General features: G+C 47.3%; 1 protein-coding gene across 1 annotated transcript in view; it reads left to right on the top strand.

Moving 5' to 3' along the window:
- Positions 1-881: 881 nt before the first annotated feature.
- Positions 882-18008, top strand: part of LOC115468188 (E3 ubiquitin-protein ligase TRIM39-like) — a 52229-nt gene continuing 35102 nt past the window's right edge. Inside the window, exon 1 of the mRNA XM_030199726.1 lies at positions 882-1351. Coding sequence (XP_030055586.1) covers positions 938-1351 — 414 coding nt within the window. The 5' untranslated portion in view covers positions 882-937. The remainder of the gene's footprint in view (positions 1352-18008) is intronic.

The raw sequence follows: 18008 nt of genomic DNA, 5'->3' as shown, positions 1-18008 counted from the left end.
AAATGTTCCAGTTACTTTTAATCCTTTGAGTGTCATGTGGTTCCTGAGTGGATGAGCTGATGGGACCAAAGTGAGTAAAGTGACTAGTAGCCTCTCGAGCCCCCTCTAACCCAAGATAGCAGGACTGGGTTACATCTATACTACATTAACCTCCTCAGCAGTGTTGCCAGGTGGAAAATTTTTTTCCCACCCAATCCAGCACAAAAACCGCCCAAAACCCGCCCAAACTCAAACCCCGCCCCTGACACCCCCCACCCCCGCGTCATCACCCCGCCCCCGCCGTCATCAACCCCGCCCCCGCCTCCCCCGTCACCGGCCCCGCCTCCCCCATCATCGGCCCCGCCTCCCACGTCACTAACCCCGCCCAAAATGTCACTAACCCCGCCCAAAAATGTCACTAACCCCACCCCCCGCGGCCGAAAAAGCCGCCCAAAAAATCGCAACCCGCCGCGGGCAAAAATTTCCCGCGGCGGGTCACGGAAAACCGCCCAATTGCTCCTCAGCTTTGCCAAAACCAACTGGTGTGTCTGAAGTTTATATAAATCACGCCAAACGAGACTGACCGGAATTACCTGCTGGGTGCCATGTAATTGTCCTGACTTGTCCTTCCTGTACTCCCACTTTTACAAAAGCTCTGCCCCCTTCCTGCCACCTTTTCTTGCTTCAGGGAGCTGAGCAGTGTCCCTGCCCTAGGATCCAGGAAACTCTATGGGGAAGGGTCACTGCTGCTTTCCCTGTAGATCCCAGATCCCTGGATCTCTGTCCCTGGGAAGAACTGGGAGGCAGGAGGGTGAGCAGACAGCCCAAGTGTGTTCAAATAGCACAAAGACTCTGGCAAAGATCCTGCCCCATAGAGACACTTCCCTATTTTCACACTCACTGTAAGTTATAGCATGAAACAGAAACTCAATTCTTGCATTCATTTCCTATAAGAATCATGGCTGCTGCAAACCCTGCTGAGAGTCTGCGAGGTGAAGCTTCTTGTTCTATCTGTCTGGATTATTTCACAGATCCAGTGACTACGGACTGTGGACACAACTTCTGCCGCTCCTGTATCACTCAGAGCTGGGAGGGGAGAGACACAGACTTCTCCTGTCCCCAGTGCAGAGCAATGTCTCCGCAGAGAAATCTCAGACCTAACAGGCAGCTGGCAAATGTGACAGAAATAGCAAAAAAGCTCAGTCAGTGTTCAGTGAGACCCAAAGAGGAGAATTTGTGTGAGGAACATGAAGAGAAACTGAAGCTGTTTTGTGAAGAGGATCAGAAAATGATCTGCCTTATTTGTAGAGAGTCCCGGGATCACAGATCTCATAGTGTGATCCCCATAGAGGAGGCTGTGCAGGAATACAAGGTGTGTGTCAGTAGCTTTATTATCACAGGGACCGATGCAGAAAATTTCTCATGCACTTACCGTGGATTTAACACTGTTGTACTGTAGGTTAGCGATACAGAAACGGTTTCAGCACAGGTGTTCATTGTGGGGGGGGGGGGGGGGGGGTCGGCGGCGTGGGGGTGCTAAAATGTGCCCCTCACCTCGGGCTCTGGACCCCCCTCCCGCCGAAGTCTGGCTACGTCCCTGCTTAACAGGCATGAGCAATGCCCACTTGTGGAAAGGGGAGAGTTTGAATTGTTAAGTTGACTTAAATTGTGACAATAATTAGCTTATTGATTATAATACGCTGTGGTAGATTTGTAGTGATAATTTTCATACACATTTACAAAAAGAATTGTCCTACTATTGCTGGTAGGATGTACACATTTTATGTTTATAACGATACTAATATATTGCTTTTCAAAGTACTGTCAAAGTGGTTTACAATAAAACAGAAACAGAAAGAGAAAGGAACAAAAACAGGGCTGTGTCCCTGTACTGTGAAGAAATTATGAAAATGACAGAGAGGGATGTGGAAGTAGAAGAAATACAGGGAGGTGTGTAACAACCCCAAAGAATTGTATAGACATAACATAGTAACATAGTAGATGATGGCAGAAAAAGACCTGCACGGTCCATCCAGTCTGCCCAACAAGATAAACTCATATGTGCTACTTTTTGTGTATACCTTACCTTGATTTGTACCTGTCCTTTTACTACTACTACTACTACTATTTAGCATTTCTATAGCGCTACAAGGCATACGCAGCGCTGCACAAACATAGAAGAAAGACAGTCCCTGCTCAAAGAGCTATGTAATAAAAGTGAGCCAAGTATAGGACAATCAAGCCATTGTGACATCACTGATGAGGTTGGCTCTTATTGGTGGACTGAGGCATTATGACATCACACTATTAGCTCTGGTTACAAGAGACTACTACTACTACTATTTAGCATTTCTATAGCGCTACAAGGCGTACGCAGCGCTGCACAAACATAGAAGAAAGACAGTCCCTGCTCAAAGAGCTATGTAATAAAAGTGAGCCAAGTATAGGACAATCAAGCCATTGTGACATCACTGATGAGGTTGGCTCTTATTGGTGGACTGAGGCATTATGACATCACACTATTAGCTCTGGTTACAAGAGACTACTACTACTACTATTTAGCATTTCTATAGCGCTACAAGGCGTACGCAGCGCTGCACAAACATAGAAGAAAGACAGTCCCTGCTCAAAGAGCTTACAATCTAATAGACAAAAAATAAATAAAGTAAGCAAATCAAATCAATGTGAACGGGAAGGAAGAGAGGAGGGTAGGTGGAGGCGAGTGGTTACAAGTGGTTACGAGTCAAAAGCAATGTTAAAGAGGTGGGCTTTCAGTCTAGATTTAAAGGTGGCCAAGGATGGGGCAAGACGTAGGGGCTCAGGAAGTTTATTCCAGGCGTAGGGTGCAGCGAGACAGAAGGCGCGAAGTCTGGAGTTGGCAGTAGTGGAGAAGGGCCATTTACTACTACTACTATTTAGCATTTCTATAGCGCTACAAGGCATACGCAGCGCTGCACAAACATAGAAGAAAGACAGTCCCTGCTCAGAGAGCTATGTAATAAAAGTGAGCCAAGTATAGGACAATCAAGCCATTGTGACATCACTGATGAGGTTGGCTCTTATTGGTGGACTGAGGCATTATGACATCACAATATCACCTCTGATTACAAGAGACTACTACTACTACTATTTAGCATTTTTATAGCACTACAAGGCGTACGCAGCGCTGCACAAACATAGAAGAAAGACAGTCCCTGCTCAAAGAGCTTACAATCTAATAGACAAAAATTAAAGTAAGCAAATCAAATCAATTAATGTGAACGGGAAGGAAGAGAGGAGGGTAGGTGGAGGCGAGTGGTTACAAGTGGTTACGAGTCAAAAGCAATGTTAAAGAGGTGGGCTTTCAGTCTAGATTTAAAGGTGGCCAAGGATGGGGCAAGACGTAGGGGCTCAGGAAGTTTATTCCAGGCGTAGGGTGCAGCGAGACAGAAGGCGCCAAGTCTGGAGTTGGCAGTAGTGGAGAAGGGAACAGATAAGAAGGATTTATCCATGGAGCGGAGTGCACGGGAAGGGGTGTAGGGAAGGACAAGTGTGGAGAGATACTGGGGAGCAGCAGAGTGAGTACATTTATAGGTTAGTAGAAGAAGTTTGAACAGGATGCGAAAACGGATAGGGAGCCAGTGAAGGGACTTGAGGAGAGGGGTAGTATGAGTAAAGCGACCCTGACGGAAGTTGAGACGGGCAGCAGAGTTTTGAACCGACTGGAGAGGGGAGAGGTGACTAAGTGGGAGGCCAGCAAGAAGCAGATTGCAGTAGTCTAAACGAGATGTGACAAGGGTGTGGATGAGGGTTTTGGTAGAGTGCTCGGAAAGAAAGGGGCAGAGTTTACGGATGTTGTAAAGAAAGAAACGACAGGTCTTGGCGGTCTGCTGGATATGAGCAGAGAAGGAGAGAGAAGAGTCAAAGATGACCCCAAGGTTTCGAGCTGAGGAGACAGGGAGAATGAGAGATCCATCAACAGAAATAGAAAACGGGGGGAGCGGGGAGGTGGGTTTGGGGGGGAAAATGAGAAGCTCGGTTTTGGTCATATTTAATTTCAGGTGGCGTTGAGACATCCAGGCAGCAATGTCAGACAAGCACGCTGAAACTTTGGTTTGGATGCAAGGTGAGATATCAGGGGTAGAAAGGTAGATTTGGGAGTCATCAGCATAGAGATGGTAGGAAAAGCCATGGGATGAGATTAATGAACCAAGGGAAGAAGTGTAGATAGAAAAGAGGAGAGGACCAAGAACCGAACCCTGAGGTACGCCGACAGGCAGAGGGATAGAAGTAGAAGAGGATCCACCAGAGTGAACACTAAAGGTGCAGAGGGAGAGGTAGGAAGAGAACCAGGAAAGGACAGAGCCCTGGAATCCAAGTGAGGACAGGGTATCGAGAAGTATGTTGTGATCGACAGTGTCAAAAGCAGCGGAAAGATCAAGAAGAATGAGGATGGAATATTGACCTCTGGATTTAGCCAGTAATAGGTCATTGGAGACTTTAGTAAGCGCAGTTTCGGTTGAGTGGAGAGGGCGAAAACCAGATTGTAATGGGTCAAGAATAGCATGTGAGGAGAGAAAATCAAGGCAGCGGCGGTGAACAGCACGCTCAAGTAATTTGGAGAGAAAAGGAAGGAGGGAGATGGGTCGGTAATTAGAGGGACAAGTAGGGTCAAGTGAAGGCTTCTTAAGGAGAGGTGTGACCACAGCATGTTTAAAGGCAGCAGGGACAGTCGCAGTGGAAAGTGAGAGGTTGAGAATGTGACAGATAAAAGGAATAAGAGTAGGAGAGATGGCATTAAGAAGGTGGGTGGGAATGGGATCAGAGGAACAGGTGGTACATTTTGAGGAAGAAAGGAGAAGTGCAGTTTCCTCAATAGTAACTTCAGGAAAGGAGGAAAGGGAATGAGGGGAAGGAGAGAGAGGGGAACGGACTAGTGGAGGGAGAGGTGGTGAGGTAGAGAAAGCAAGGTTTATCTTTTGAACCTTGTGAAAGAATTCAGCAAGGGTCTGAGGAGATAATGAATGGGGAGTTGGGGGAGAGGGCACCTTGAGGAGAGAGTTCAATGTGGTGAAGAGAAGTCGAGGATTAGAGCCAAGAGAGTTGGTCAGTTGGATATAATAATCCTGTTTGGCACGTAAAAGAGCAGATTGGAAGGAGGTCAGCATGAACTTAAAGTGTAAGAAATCAGCAAGGGCCCGAGATTTCCACCAGAGGCGTTCGGCGGAGCGGGTACAGGAACGTATGTAGCGGATATTAGAAGTCAGCCAAGGTTGGGGTTTTGTGCGCCTTATAGGGCGGGTCATCAAAGGTGCAAGAGTGTCTAAGGCAGAGGATAGGGTATTGTTGTAAGAAGAAACAGCCTCGTTGACAGACGTGGATGGTGCCACAGTAGAGAGGAGGTTTGAAACATGGGAGGATAGAGATGAAGGGTCAATATCGTGAAGATTCCTAGATAAATTAGATAGGATAGGATGGGACTGGGAGGGAGGAGATTTAAGTGTGAAAGTTATAAGATGGTGATCAGAGGAGGGATGATCAGAGGCAAGGAAACTAGAAGGTGAACAGTTGGAGGAGAAGATGAGATCAAGACAGTGACCATTTTGATGAGTGGGGGAGGTGGAGCATAGTTGGAGATTAAAGGACGACGTTAAAGCGAGTAACTTGGAAATATAAGAGTTGGAAGGATCATTAGCAGGAATATTAAAGTCACCAAGGATGAGAGAGGGGGAGGAAGGATCATTTTCAGGGCACAGACCGTATAAGTCTGCCCAGCACTATCCCCGCCTCCCAACCACCATCCCCGCCTCCCACCACCGGCTCTGGACAGAACGTATAGGTCTGCCCTCCACTATCCTCGCCTCCCAACCACCAACCTCTCTTCCCCCACCTGCTCCGCCACCCAATTTTGGCTAAGCTTCTGAGGATCCATTCCTACTGCACAGGATTCCTTTATGTACTGTATATCCCACGCATGTTTGAATTCCGTTACCGTTTTCATCTCCACCACCTCCCGCGGGAGGGCATTCCAAGCATCCACCACCCTCTCTGTGAAAAAATACTTTCTGTCTCGGTACATCACACTCACTTCCTTGTGTATGGCCAAGTTTATGTTTATCTGTTTAAAACTACCTCCGCCGGATAATTATTATCGGCAGACCAAGAGGTGGTCAACCTTCAGTATTCTATTCTGTTCTCGGCATTTATATCCCGCTTCTATCAATAAAGAATCTAAGTGGGTTACAACAATAAGATAGAGGAGTGTGGTAGCCGTGTTAGTCCACTCTTAAGGTTATCAATAGAAATCAAACAAAATAAAACATGGAAAAGAAAATAAGATGATACCTTTTTTATTGGACATAACTTAATACATTTCTTGATTAGCTTTCGAAGGTTGCCCTTCTTCCTCAGGCCCCCACCCCTGTGGGCCAACACTTCACAAGACCAGAACACTGCACCAGTGATTTCACAGTAAGAATACTGAAAGGTAATTTTAAAACAATACAGGAACGTAAGACCTTTGAAATAAGAATGATTGAATATTTTGACACCCAACAAACAGGACTTAATAAGGATCTGGGTTTTCTAACCCATTATAAACCATAAAGCTGTATTTTTCTGTTTATTTCTCTGTTTATTACCCTCCTCTCACCTACCAACACCCATCCTGTTAGAATATCAATGAAATGCTTTGATGTCCCCATGCATACCCCCACCCTCCCACTCTGTCAGACTGTCAAAGTAAAGCTTTGATGTTTCTTTTATATATACTATCTGCTTCCACATTTGCTTATTTCCGATCTGAGGAAGAAGGGCAACCTTCGAAAGCTAATCAAGAAATGTATTAAGTTATCTACTATAATAAAACTCACCCTCAACCTTCTGAAGACAACATTCTGAAGTCACTCAGTCACTCCCTGAAGGGTTCATGTATTCATGGTGGTGAAGCCACAACACTGACCATGTCTCTCTGCCCCGCCCTCACATGACGGACCAATCAGAAAAGCACCCTCAACATTCTGAAACACAAAGGACCATCACAATACCGTTCCCAAGCAACACTAGGCAACGTAAGATGGACCAGTCAGAGGAAACTACGTGACAATAAGGGAGGAGCATTCCCCAGCAGAATGGCTCATTATCTGTGCAACACGGAGAGCACAGAACCACCGCTGGAACGAGAGAAGAATATTCCTGCTGTGGGTATGTGCAAAAATAGACCGGGGAGGGGGAGAAATTTTTAAATGCCTAATGCCAGTACTGATGAGTGCCAGAGGGCCTATAGCACAGACTATATTTGGGATCGCTTGACATGGAGTCAGAGGAGCCGGAAAACAACGTGCCCGTCACCATCTGGGACGTGGGCGAACAGGACAAGCTGCAGCCCAGCTGGAAGGATTACCCGCGACCCAGCCAGCAGCAAACAGCTACCAAGGAAGGGGGAGAAGTACTCCTTCCCTGCCTAGGAATCGCTGGAGACTGGCTGCCAAACTAACGAAACAACCGCACACCGACGCACCACCTCCATCATTCGAAAGGCATCCACTCTTTCTTCAACAGAAATGCAAACTAATAATACAAAACAAACAAAGAATACATGGTTTCTCAGGCGGCTGCAGGTAACTCCCCACCCCTTCCCCTTCCCCTTTTGCCAAAGCGGCCAAGGACGTGCCCAACCATCCCCAGCCTCAGGCAAGCTGTCTCCCACCTCGGGGATTCCCCGAGCACCCGGAAAAAGACGGCGCTGATTCCTGCAGCGCATAAATGTTCCAGCATTCCCCTGCAGCCGGCCTGAAATGGACCAAACATACCGGATCACCCCCCAACGGCCCGAGACCGTGCTCTTCTCCCTTCCACCAACTTAAAACAACCATCCCCGTCCTCAGGCAAGCCGTCACCCACCTCCAGGATGCCAAGAACCCCAGCCCAATGGAAAAAGATGGCGCTGCTTCCAACAGCACATTTCTCTTCCAGCATTCCCCTACAGCAGCCCTGAAACGGCCAAAAAATACCGACAGACAAAGAACGTGCTCCTCTACCTTCCGCCCATCTAAAACAACACTGCTGCCTCAGCACAACACAAAAAAAAAACCTGGAAAAAAAACCCACCACTCAGCAAAGGCAGACCCCCCTACAACCACATTTACATTTCACCAACAGAAAGACCCCCCTCCACAAACCTCCATGACAGACAAAACCACACACACACAATACAACAGAAACACACCCTCAAAGCCACACACCAATCCAACCCACTTTGCCAGCACAGCACATCCCCCAACCCCCAAGCAAAAAACAAAACAAAACAAGACACACATCAACAACCTGCACACACACCGCACCCTCACACACACACACACACACACATACACACAATAACTCTGTGACACACACACACACACACACACACAATGTGACACATACACACACACACACAAAAAGCCACATGCTAGCGCCCGTTTCATTGGTTTCGGAAACGGGCCTTTTTTTACTAGTGTCCAATAAAAAAGGTATCATCTTATTTTCTTTTCCATGTTTTATTTTGTTTGATTTCTATTGATAAACAATAAGATAGAAAGGCACCCAGACATAATAGACCATACAAAAAAAAAAAACGACAAAAAACCCCCCAACAAAACAGACTAAAACCAAAACAGACCATGACAAAAAAAAAAAAACCCACAACAAAACAACCCATGACAAAATAGACTCTTAATCAAGCTGGATTATGTTTTCAAGCAGATTTATGATTCTCACTAGATACCAAGTGTGGATAGTGAAGTCAAGCCGTAGGCAGGTGCCAGGACTTTCAAGTGACACGCCGTGGACTTTCTCAGTAATTTATGGCTCCTCCACTTCTTTGTACCCTTCAAATTCGTACTATTCAAAAATAAATCTATTTCATCAGGCCCTTTTGTCGGGAGTCTATTTTGTCAGGGACTTTTATGTCGGGAACCTTTTTTGTTTGGAGCTTTTTTGACTGGTTTCTTTTGACCAGGTGCCAGACAGAAAATATAGCGGTCCTTTTAAAAAGGCACACTGAAAAATGGCTTGCAGTAGTGTAGGTGTGGGTTTTGGGCACTCGCTGATGCTTTTTTCAGCACGTCTGTAAAAAAAGGTCTTTTTAAATTTTTGGCCGAGAATGGACGTGCGGTAAAATCAAAATTGCTGTGCGTCCATTTTGGGTGTGAGATCTGCTCTGGTCAGTCCAGGGACCTCTTCTGCGTCCTGCCTCCTGATGTAACTTACTGTTCCCTTGTAGGCAGGATGCAACAGAGACAGCCTGTATTAATCATTGCCCGCCATAGCACCAGTGGCGTAGGAAGGGGGGGCGGTGGGGCGGTCCGCCCCGGGTGCATGCCGCTGGGGGGGGGGGGGTTGGCTCCACTGGTTCCCTGCTCCCTCTGCCCCGGAACAGGTTACTTCCTGTTCCGGGGCAGAGAGGGCAGGGAACCAGCGGAGCTGACGCAGCTCCCAGCGACGTGCACTCGGGGGTGGATCGGCCCTCTCGCCTGCCCCTTGCTTCCTAATTAAAGTAAGAATGTGCTCTGGGGGGGGGAGGGTGCACTCCGGAGGGGGGAGGGTGCGCAGTGGTGACCCGCCCCGGGTGTCAGCCGCCCTCTCTACGGCACTGCATAACACCTGAGCAACAACACAGACACTGCTGTCTAGCTGACACCAACCGGCGCTATCACTTACTCACTCTGGTCCCGTCAGCTCATCCACTGAGGAACCACACGACACTCAGAAGATTAAAAGAACTGGAACATTTATTAACTTCTTAACTGATGGTTTCCACTGCATTGGTCTTCATACAGTCCATTATAATTTATATTGCTTTCCAGGTGATGGTAAGCGATAATACATTTCAGGGCTAATACACCTGCTTAACCCGCCTGCCTGTCCTGCAGCTCATTTAGGACCCAGAGCGGATTTCACACTCCCGATGTATTTGAATACCATCCGAGCCAGGCTTTCTGTAACTGCATTCTGCCTTTGGGCTGCTACCCCGAAGGTCTTGCTATCAGCCAGGGGTAGACTGCAATTCCACCTGATCCCCGGTTACGGCCGCACTCCCCAATCCACCGAGTTCGGACTCCTCAGTTGGTTGATGCAATATAACAGCTTACTGTGCGCACGTACACTCAACCTCATCTCACACAAGCTTTCCACAGACCAGAACTTCAAAACAACAGATGTCAAATGGACAGAAACACCCTGGACCGACCACTACAAACTCAACCTGTCCCTACCTTGGAGGAAGAAGGGCTCACAACGAACACATAAACACACATCATACAGCACAAGAGGCCAAGTAGACACGAAAACGTTCTGGCAACTGATGTACACTAATGATTGGTCAGCGCAAACGGAATCCACTGACTTCCTCATAGAATGGGACAAAAGATGCAAAAGTATACTAGATAAAATAGCACCCTTACGAACAAGAACCTCATGCAGGCACAACTCAATACCATGGTTTAACGACGAACTGAAAAAACTAAAAACACACTCCAGGAAACTTGAACGCGCATGGAAAAAACCCAAAGACGAACACACACTCAACCCATGGAAACAAATACAAAGAAAATACAAATACGCTAAGGCAGACCAAAAGATCTTACTGTAAAACTAAAATAGGAACAGATTACAAAGACACAAAGAAATTATACCAACTTGTGAACAAACTCCTCGACACCAACCCGGTCACTACAACGAATACAGACATCCCATCGGCTGATGAACTTGCTAAGTATTTCAATGAAAAAATTATAAACCTACGCAATACGCTACCTCAAGCCACCACTGACATTAATCACTTCCTCAATGAGTAAATGGAGCATACCTGGCTGACCAGATATGGCTAAACTTCACCTTCCTTACCGTCCAAACAGTCACCCAGGCGATTAACAGGTTCTCCAACACTCACTGCAAACTAGATACCTGCCCCAGCTACCTAATGAAATCTGCCCCTGACCGCTTCATAGAAGACCTTACATCCCACCTAAATTACATGCTTCAGAAAGGTCTCTTCCCCATGGAAAATGGAAATATCCTACTTACCCCGCTACCAAAAGACACTAAGAAAAAAATAAATGAAATCACTAACTACCGTCCAGTAGCATCGATCCCATTAGTAATCAAACTGATGGAAAGCACGGTAACCAAACAATTAGCAGATTATATATATACAAATTCTCTATACTACATGAATCATAATCAGGCTTTCACCCCCTCCACAGCACTGAAACAGTACTATTCACCAGTGGCGTACCAAGGGGAGGCGGTGGGGGCGGTCCGCCCCGGGTGCATGCCGCTGGGGGGTGCCGCGGCGCGCGCCTGCTCTGAGATCGCTGATTTCGTGCATTCGCTGCAGCTCCCTCTGCTCTGCCCTGGAACAGGTTACTTCCTGTTCCGGGTCAGAGAGAGCTGCAGCGAACGCACAAAGTCAGGGAACTCTGAGCAGGTGCGTGCTGCAGCACCCCCCCCCAGCGGCGTGCACCCGGGGGGGTCCGTGCTGCATCGTGGGGGGGTGCTGCACCCGGGGGGGGGTCCGTGCTGCTTCGGGGGGGGGGGTGCTGCACCCGGGGGGGCAGGGCGCCACCCCAGGTGTCCGCCCCCCTAGGAACGCCACTGCTACTCACTCTCCTAGCCAAATTCAAGCAGGAAACAGCAATAGGCAAAAACATCCTTCTCCTCCAATTCGACATGTCCAGTGCATTCGACATGGTAACTCACAATATATTAATAAGATTATTAGATAACTTCGGGATTGGTGGAAACATACTTAACTGGATCAAGGGCTTCCTAACGGCAAGAACCTACCAAGTAAAATCAAACTGTAGCATTTCAACACCGTGGAAAGCAAACTGTGGAGTTCCACAAGGATCACCACTATCACTAATCCTCTTCAACCTAATGATAACCCCACTAGCCAAATCATTACCCACCCTAGGCCTTAACCCATTCATATACGCAGACGATGTCATAATATACATTCCATACAAATCCAAACTGACTGCAATTATCAACGAAATCAAACTCAGCAAAAACATCATGGACTCATGCGCAAATACATTTCAACTGAAACTCAACAAAGAAAAAACACACTGTCTCATCCTCTCATCACAACACAACACGAACAACTCCACAATTATCAACATCCCAGACTACACCCTTCCTATCTGACAGCCTGAAAATCCTTGGAGTTACAATAGATCGTAACTTAATGCTAGAGAGCCAAGTGGCATCCACAACAAAGAAAATGTTCCACTCAATGTGGAAACTCAAACGACTGAAACAATTCTTCCCATGTGATACATTTCGCAACCTGGTACAATCAATGGTACTCAGCCACCTAGATTATTGCAACGGAATTTACGGGGGATGCAAGGAACAGACTTAAAGAAGCTTCAGACCGCTCAGAACACGGCAGCTAGGTTTATATTTGGAAAAACACGATATGAAAGTGCAAAACCCCTTGGTGAAAAACTACTCTGGCTCCCAATTAAAGAACGCATTACCTTCAAAATCTGCATCATAGTTCACAAAATAATCTACGGAGAAGCCCCTGGTTATATGATAGACCTAATCGATTTACCAACTAGAAACACCTCAAAACCAACACAAACATATCTGAATCTGCATTACCCAAGCTGCAAAGGCCTCAAATACAAATCCACTTACGCATCCAGCTTTTCCTTCATAAGCACACAACTCTGGAACGCATTACCAAAAGCCTTGAAAACGACACACGACCACCTAAACTTCCGGAAACCACTAAAAACTAACCTATTCAAAAAGGCATACCCTGCCGATCCAACCTAAATGCCTGATCTCTGCGACACAACAAAATTAAAATACGTAATGGTCATAACTCATTTCCTCCACCGCACGCTTCCCTAAACGTGATCTCTTCATATATTTCTCCTCAGAGTCCTCACTGTCAGTGTCCCCCTGTTGACATTCTGGGGTCTCCTTTGGCTCTGAACGGTCTTCTGATAATGGTGTATAGTTTATAGTGGCGTGGTTCTCTGAGTGTTCTCTGGTGAAAATACTAGCTGCCCAATGGGTAGTGTTTTTATTTAGGTTTGTACAGACCCATGAGGACCCTCTGTGTTAGGCTGGCGAGCTAGCCATTCACCAGAGAGGTTCCTCTCAAGGCTGTCGTCTATAAAGCGCCTGCGCTTATCTGACTCACTTCTAATGTCCATGGACATATATGTATTCTTATTAATCATTTTATCTCTAGACTAGTAAAAAAAAAGCCCCGTTTCTGATGCAAATGAAACGGGGGCTAGCAAGGTTTTCTTCTGTGTGCATGTGGGAGTGTGTGTGTCCCTGCCCTCTGCCCTCTCTCCCTTCCCCTGTGCTGTCTGTCCCCTCCCCCCTGGGAGTCGAGTCCTTCAGTGTTAAGTTTCCTGCTGTGCTGTGTTTGTGTTACAGAGATAGTGAGGGCTTCTGCCCTCTCTCCCCTCCCCCCTCTGAGTCCTTCACTGTTACAGAGAGAGCGATTTGATTTCGTGCTTTGCTGTGTTTTCCTTCACTGTTTGTGTTACAGAGAGAGCGAGGGCGGGGCAGACACTCATGGGGAAACCGGATATCTCTCCCCCTTCACACTTCCGGCTGGAGGCTTCATTTAGAACATTGGTGGTGCCTTTTATATATAGAGATATTTCATAGAAAGGAGTGAGAGGAGAAGTTATAAGGATAATTACCTTTATTATAGCTTACCACAATAATACACCGGGATCAGGAATACAAGCAGATGGGTGGACAGTCGGTCAGCACTTCGTGTAGCAAGCCAAAAGGTCTTCTGACATGCCCTAAATCCTCCTGTCTTATATACTTTCCTACTCCCATTCTAAGTAATGGGGCCCATAGGCTCCAGTGTTAAACTTGTTTATTCCAAACTAGCTGACCACAATCTTGCCCAACCAGTAAGTCATTTCCTTTGCACCTGCAGATACTTAAGAAAAACAAGTCTTTTTCTAACTTAAATGGGAGCGAACTCCAGGCTCCGCTCATTCTGCCTCGCCTCACCCTATGCTTGGAATAAACTTCCTGAGCCCTTACGCCAAGCCCCCTCCCTACCCATCTTCAAATCCTTGCTCAAAAGCCCACCTCTTCAATGTTGCTTTCGGCACCTAACCTTTATACCTTTCAGGAAATCTAGACTGCCCCTATTTGACTGACTGTACATTTGTCCTTTAGATTGTAAGCTCCTTTGAGCAGGGACTGTCCGTCCATGTTAAATTGTACAGCGCTGCGTAACCCTAGTAGCCTTTAGAAATGTCAAGTAGTAGTAGTAGTAGTATATCCACTTTATAACTGTAACTTTAGAGTTTCCATTTTGTTTTCTGATCTCCATTTTGCTTCATGTTTCTCTGACCAATTTTCCTAATTTAGATTATTTAGGCCTCACTCCAGGCTAAAAACTAGGCCGTGCTTTTTCCAGCAAGCTCCTAGGTATACAAGCCATAACGTTATTGACTTTACTAGGGTGTCTATATGGCCTGAGCTTTTAAGGTTCAGCCCCTTGCAGCCCTCCACCATTCCAGTGGGGGTCTCTGGCTGTATTATATCTTATCAGTAGTAACCTCTCTCCACTCTGGTCTTATATGGTACACTGGCAAATTCTGCAACTTTTCATCAATAATATATGGAGTAGATGTCTACCTGTTAGCAATTTTATGCTTTCCAGATATTTCCCAATTTTCCAGTAAAACTCTGTCCCCTTTATGCAGATTTTTCTGCCTTACTCTTAGGTCGTACCGATGTTTATTCCTTTTACCCAGCTTGTAGGCAGTTTCTGCAGCTAACCTGTAAGCCTTCCCCAGCTGTTAGAACATAAGAATAGCCAAGCTAGGTCAAACCAATGGTCCATTTAGCCCAGTATCCTGTTTTCAACAGTCGCCAATCCAGGTCACAAGACCTGGCAGAATCCCAAAGAGTAGCAGCATTCCATGCTACCAATCCCAGGACAAGCAGTGACTTCCCCATATCTGTCTCAATAGCAGACTATGGACTTTTCCTCCAGGAACTTGTCCAAACCTTTTTTAAACCCAGATATACTAATCACTTTAACCACATCCTCTGGCAATGAGTTCCAGAGCTTAACCATTCTTTGAGTGAAAAAATATTTCCTCCTATTAGTTTAAAAAGTATTTCCCTGTAATTTCATTGAGTGTCCCCTGGTCTTCGTACTTTTTGAAAAAAGTAAAAAATCAATTCACTTATACTCATTCTACACCACTCAGGATTTTATAGACCTCAGTAATATTCCCCCCTCAGCCGTCTCTTTTCCAAGCCCTAACCTCTTTCCCCTTTCCTCATATGGGAGGAGTTCCATCCCCTTTATCACTTTGATCACTCTTCTCATAGAGAAGGCTGTGGAGTAATTACAAGGTGTGTGTCTGTATCTTTATTATCACGATGTGTCCTGGGTCACAGATCTCACACTGTGATCCCCGTAGAGTATGGGTAGGCAACCGTGATCCTTGAGTGCCACAACCCGATTGGGTTTTCAAGATTTCCATGATGAATGTGCATGAGATTGCTTTGTAAGTACTGCTTACATCCCTGATGGCGAACCTATGACACGCGTGTCAGCACTGACACGCGTAGTCATTTTCGATGACACGCGGCGCCGCCGCAGTGTGGTCCACCCAGTGCTCCCCTGCTCGCTCCCTGCTGTTTGCACCGATCCCTGCCTCGTAAAACTTATTTTTTCGCGAACCGGCAGACTGAAGAAATAAAACAAACAGCTGACAGGCTTGCCTCCTTCGATCGCGTCGGCCGCTTCCTTTCCCTGCATTCTGAGCGCGTCCCGCCCTCCTCTGATGTCATTTCCTTTCCTCGAGGGCGGGACACGCTCAGAATGCAGGGAAAGGAAGCGGCCGACGCGATCGAAGGAGGCAAGCCTGTCAGCTGTTTGTTTTATTTCTTCAGTCTGCCGGTTCGCGAAAAAATAAGTTTTACGAGGCAGGGATCGGTGCAAACAGCAGGGAGCGAGCAGGGGAGGGTGAGCAAGTGGGGCTGGGGGGTGTGTGGACAAGTGGGGCTGGGGGGGGGTTATGTGGCCAATTGGGGCTGGGGGGTGTGTGTGGGCAAGTAGGGCTGGGGGTCTGTGTGTGTGGGCAAGTGGGGCTGGGGGTGTGTGTGGGCAAGTAGGGCTGAGGGTGTGTGGGCAAGTGGGGCTGGGGGTGTGTGTGTGTGTGGGGGCAAGTGGAGCTGGGGGTGTGTGTGGGCAAGTGGGGCTGGGGTGTGTGTGTGTGTGGGCAAGTGGGGCTGGTGGTGTGTGTGTGGGCAAGTAGGGCTGGGGGTATGTGTGTATGGGCAAGTGGGGCTGGGGGGCTGGGCAAGTGGGGCTGGGGTTTGATCTCAGGGGCAGGTGGAGGCTGGGGCGAGTCACTGGACATTGAAGGGAGGGGGAGGATAGGGGGCAAAAGAGAATCGCTGGACATGGAGGGGATGGGATAGTAGGGCAGGGGAGAGAGGAGAATGGAGAATTGCTGGACATGGATGGAAGGGGAAGGCAGGGAAGAGAGAATTGCTGGACTTGGATAGGAGAGGAGGGCAGGGGAGAGAGGAGAATCACTGGACATGGGAGGGGAGGGGAGAGGAGACATGCTGGACATGGATGGAGGGGAGGGAAGATAGGAAGGAGATGCACATGGATGGGATGGCAGGAGAGGAAGGAGAAATGCTGGAAATGGATGGAGAGGAGAGCAGGAGATAGAGGAGAATTGCTGGACATGGATGGATGGAGTGGTTGGCGGGGAGAGAGGAGAAATGCTGGACATGGAAGAAGAAAGGAGGAAAGTAAAGAAATAAATGGAAAGAAAGCCCTGGAAACGGAGTTAAGAGAACAGATAGAGAGCAGCAGAATCAGACACTTGGACCAGTATGGATAGAAAACAGTCACCAGACAACAAAGGTAGAAAAAAATTATTTTATTTTCATTTTAGTGTTTGGAATTTGTCCAATTTCAGAATTTACATCTGTTGTCTTATTTTGCACCGGGTATACTGGAGCTGTAACATCTTACAGAAATGATTTATAATGAAAAAAAATCACAAGTTATTGTTTTTCTCCTATACTAGTATATTTTCAATGATGTCTGTTTATATGCGCCATGGCTGATATAAGGGGTGTAGCTAGTGTGGGTGTGGCTATCATAGGGGTGGAGCCATATGTGGTGACCCCACCCATAATGAGTACCGGCACCTTTTTTTCTACAAAAAATGCACTGGGTCCGCCCTCCCTCCTCGCTCCCGGAAACTAACCTTAAAGCCTCCTTTCACGTCGCAGCAAGCAGCAGCAGGGCAGGCCACTCCTTCCTTCCGTGTCCCGCCCTCGCCTGACGTAACGTCCGCGAGGGCGGAGCACAGAAGGAAGGAGGAGAGGTCTGCCCTGCTGCTGCTTGCTGCGACGTGAAAGGAGGCTTTAAGGTTAGTTCTGGGCCCGGTAGCGGGTGGAGGGGGGGGGCCCAGCGACCTCGGGTGGGCAGCGATCTTGGGTAGGGGGGGGCCCGGGGGCGGTCCTAGTAGCAGTGATTTTTCTCGAAGTGACACACCACCCGAGTTATGCTCGGTTTTTTGGCGAATTTTGACACATCAAGCTCAAAAGGTTGCCCATCACTGGCTTACATAGTATGCAAATAGATCTCATGCCAGCTGGGTTGTGGCCCTTGAGGACTGTGATTGCCCACCTCTGCCATAGAGGAAGCTACACATTAATAGAAGTGTGTGTGTGCTTAATCAAATTAATTTAAAAAGGGGTTAAATTAGCAGAGCTTTAAAACTTTTAAGCAGTCTCGTCAATCATCAAGGCTTGAATCCTGCCAGCCGTCTATTGGGGCATCTTCCTTTTACATTCAGGAGTCAATACTCAGCCCATGGTGGTCAATGGCTTTTTTTTAAGTCCTTGACAGCCGTGGGCTGAATTAAACCCAGATACTCAACAGAGGGTATAGCTGACATTCAGTGCTGTATACGTGTATCAAACTGGGCAAAGTTAGGACTGCTTGTCTGGTTAGGTACGGGGGG

The sequence above is a fragment of the Microcaecilia unicolor genome, chromosome 4 (genome assembly GCF_901765095.1).
Source record: "Microcaecilia unicolor chromosome 4, aMicUni1.1, whole genome shotgun sequence".
Lineage (NCBI taxonomy): Eukaryota > Metazoa > Chordata > Amphibia > Gymnophiona > Siphonopidae > Microcaecilia > Microcaecilia unicolor.
The sequence above is the reverse complement of the archived record's forward strand: the minus strand, read 5'-3'. Positions and strand labels throughout refer to the sequence as shown.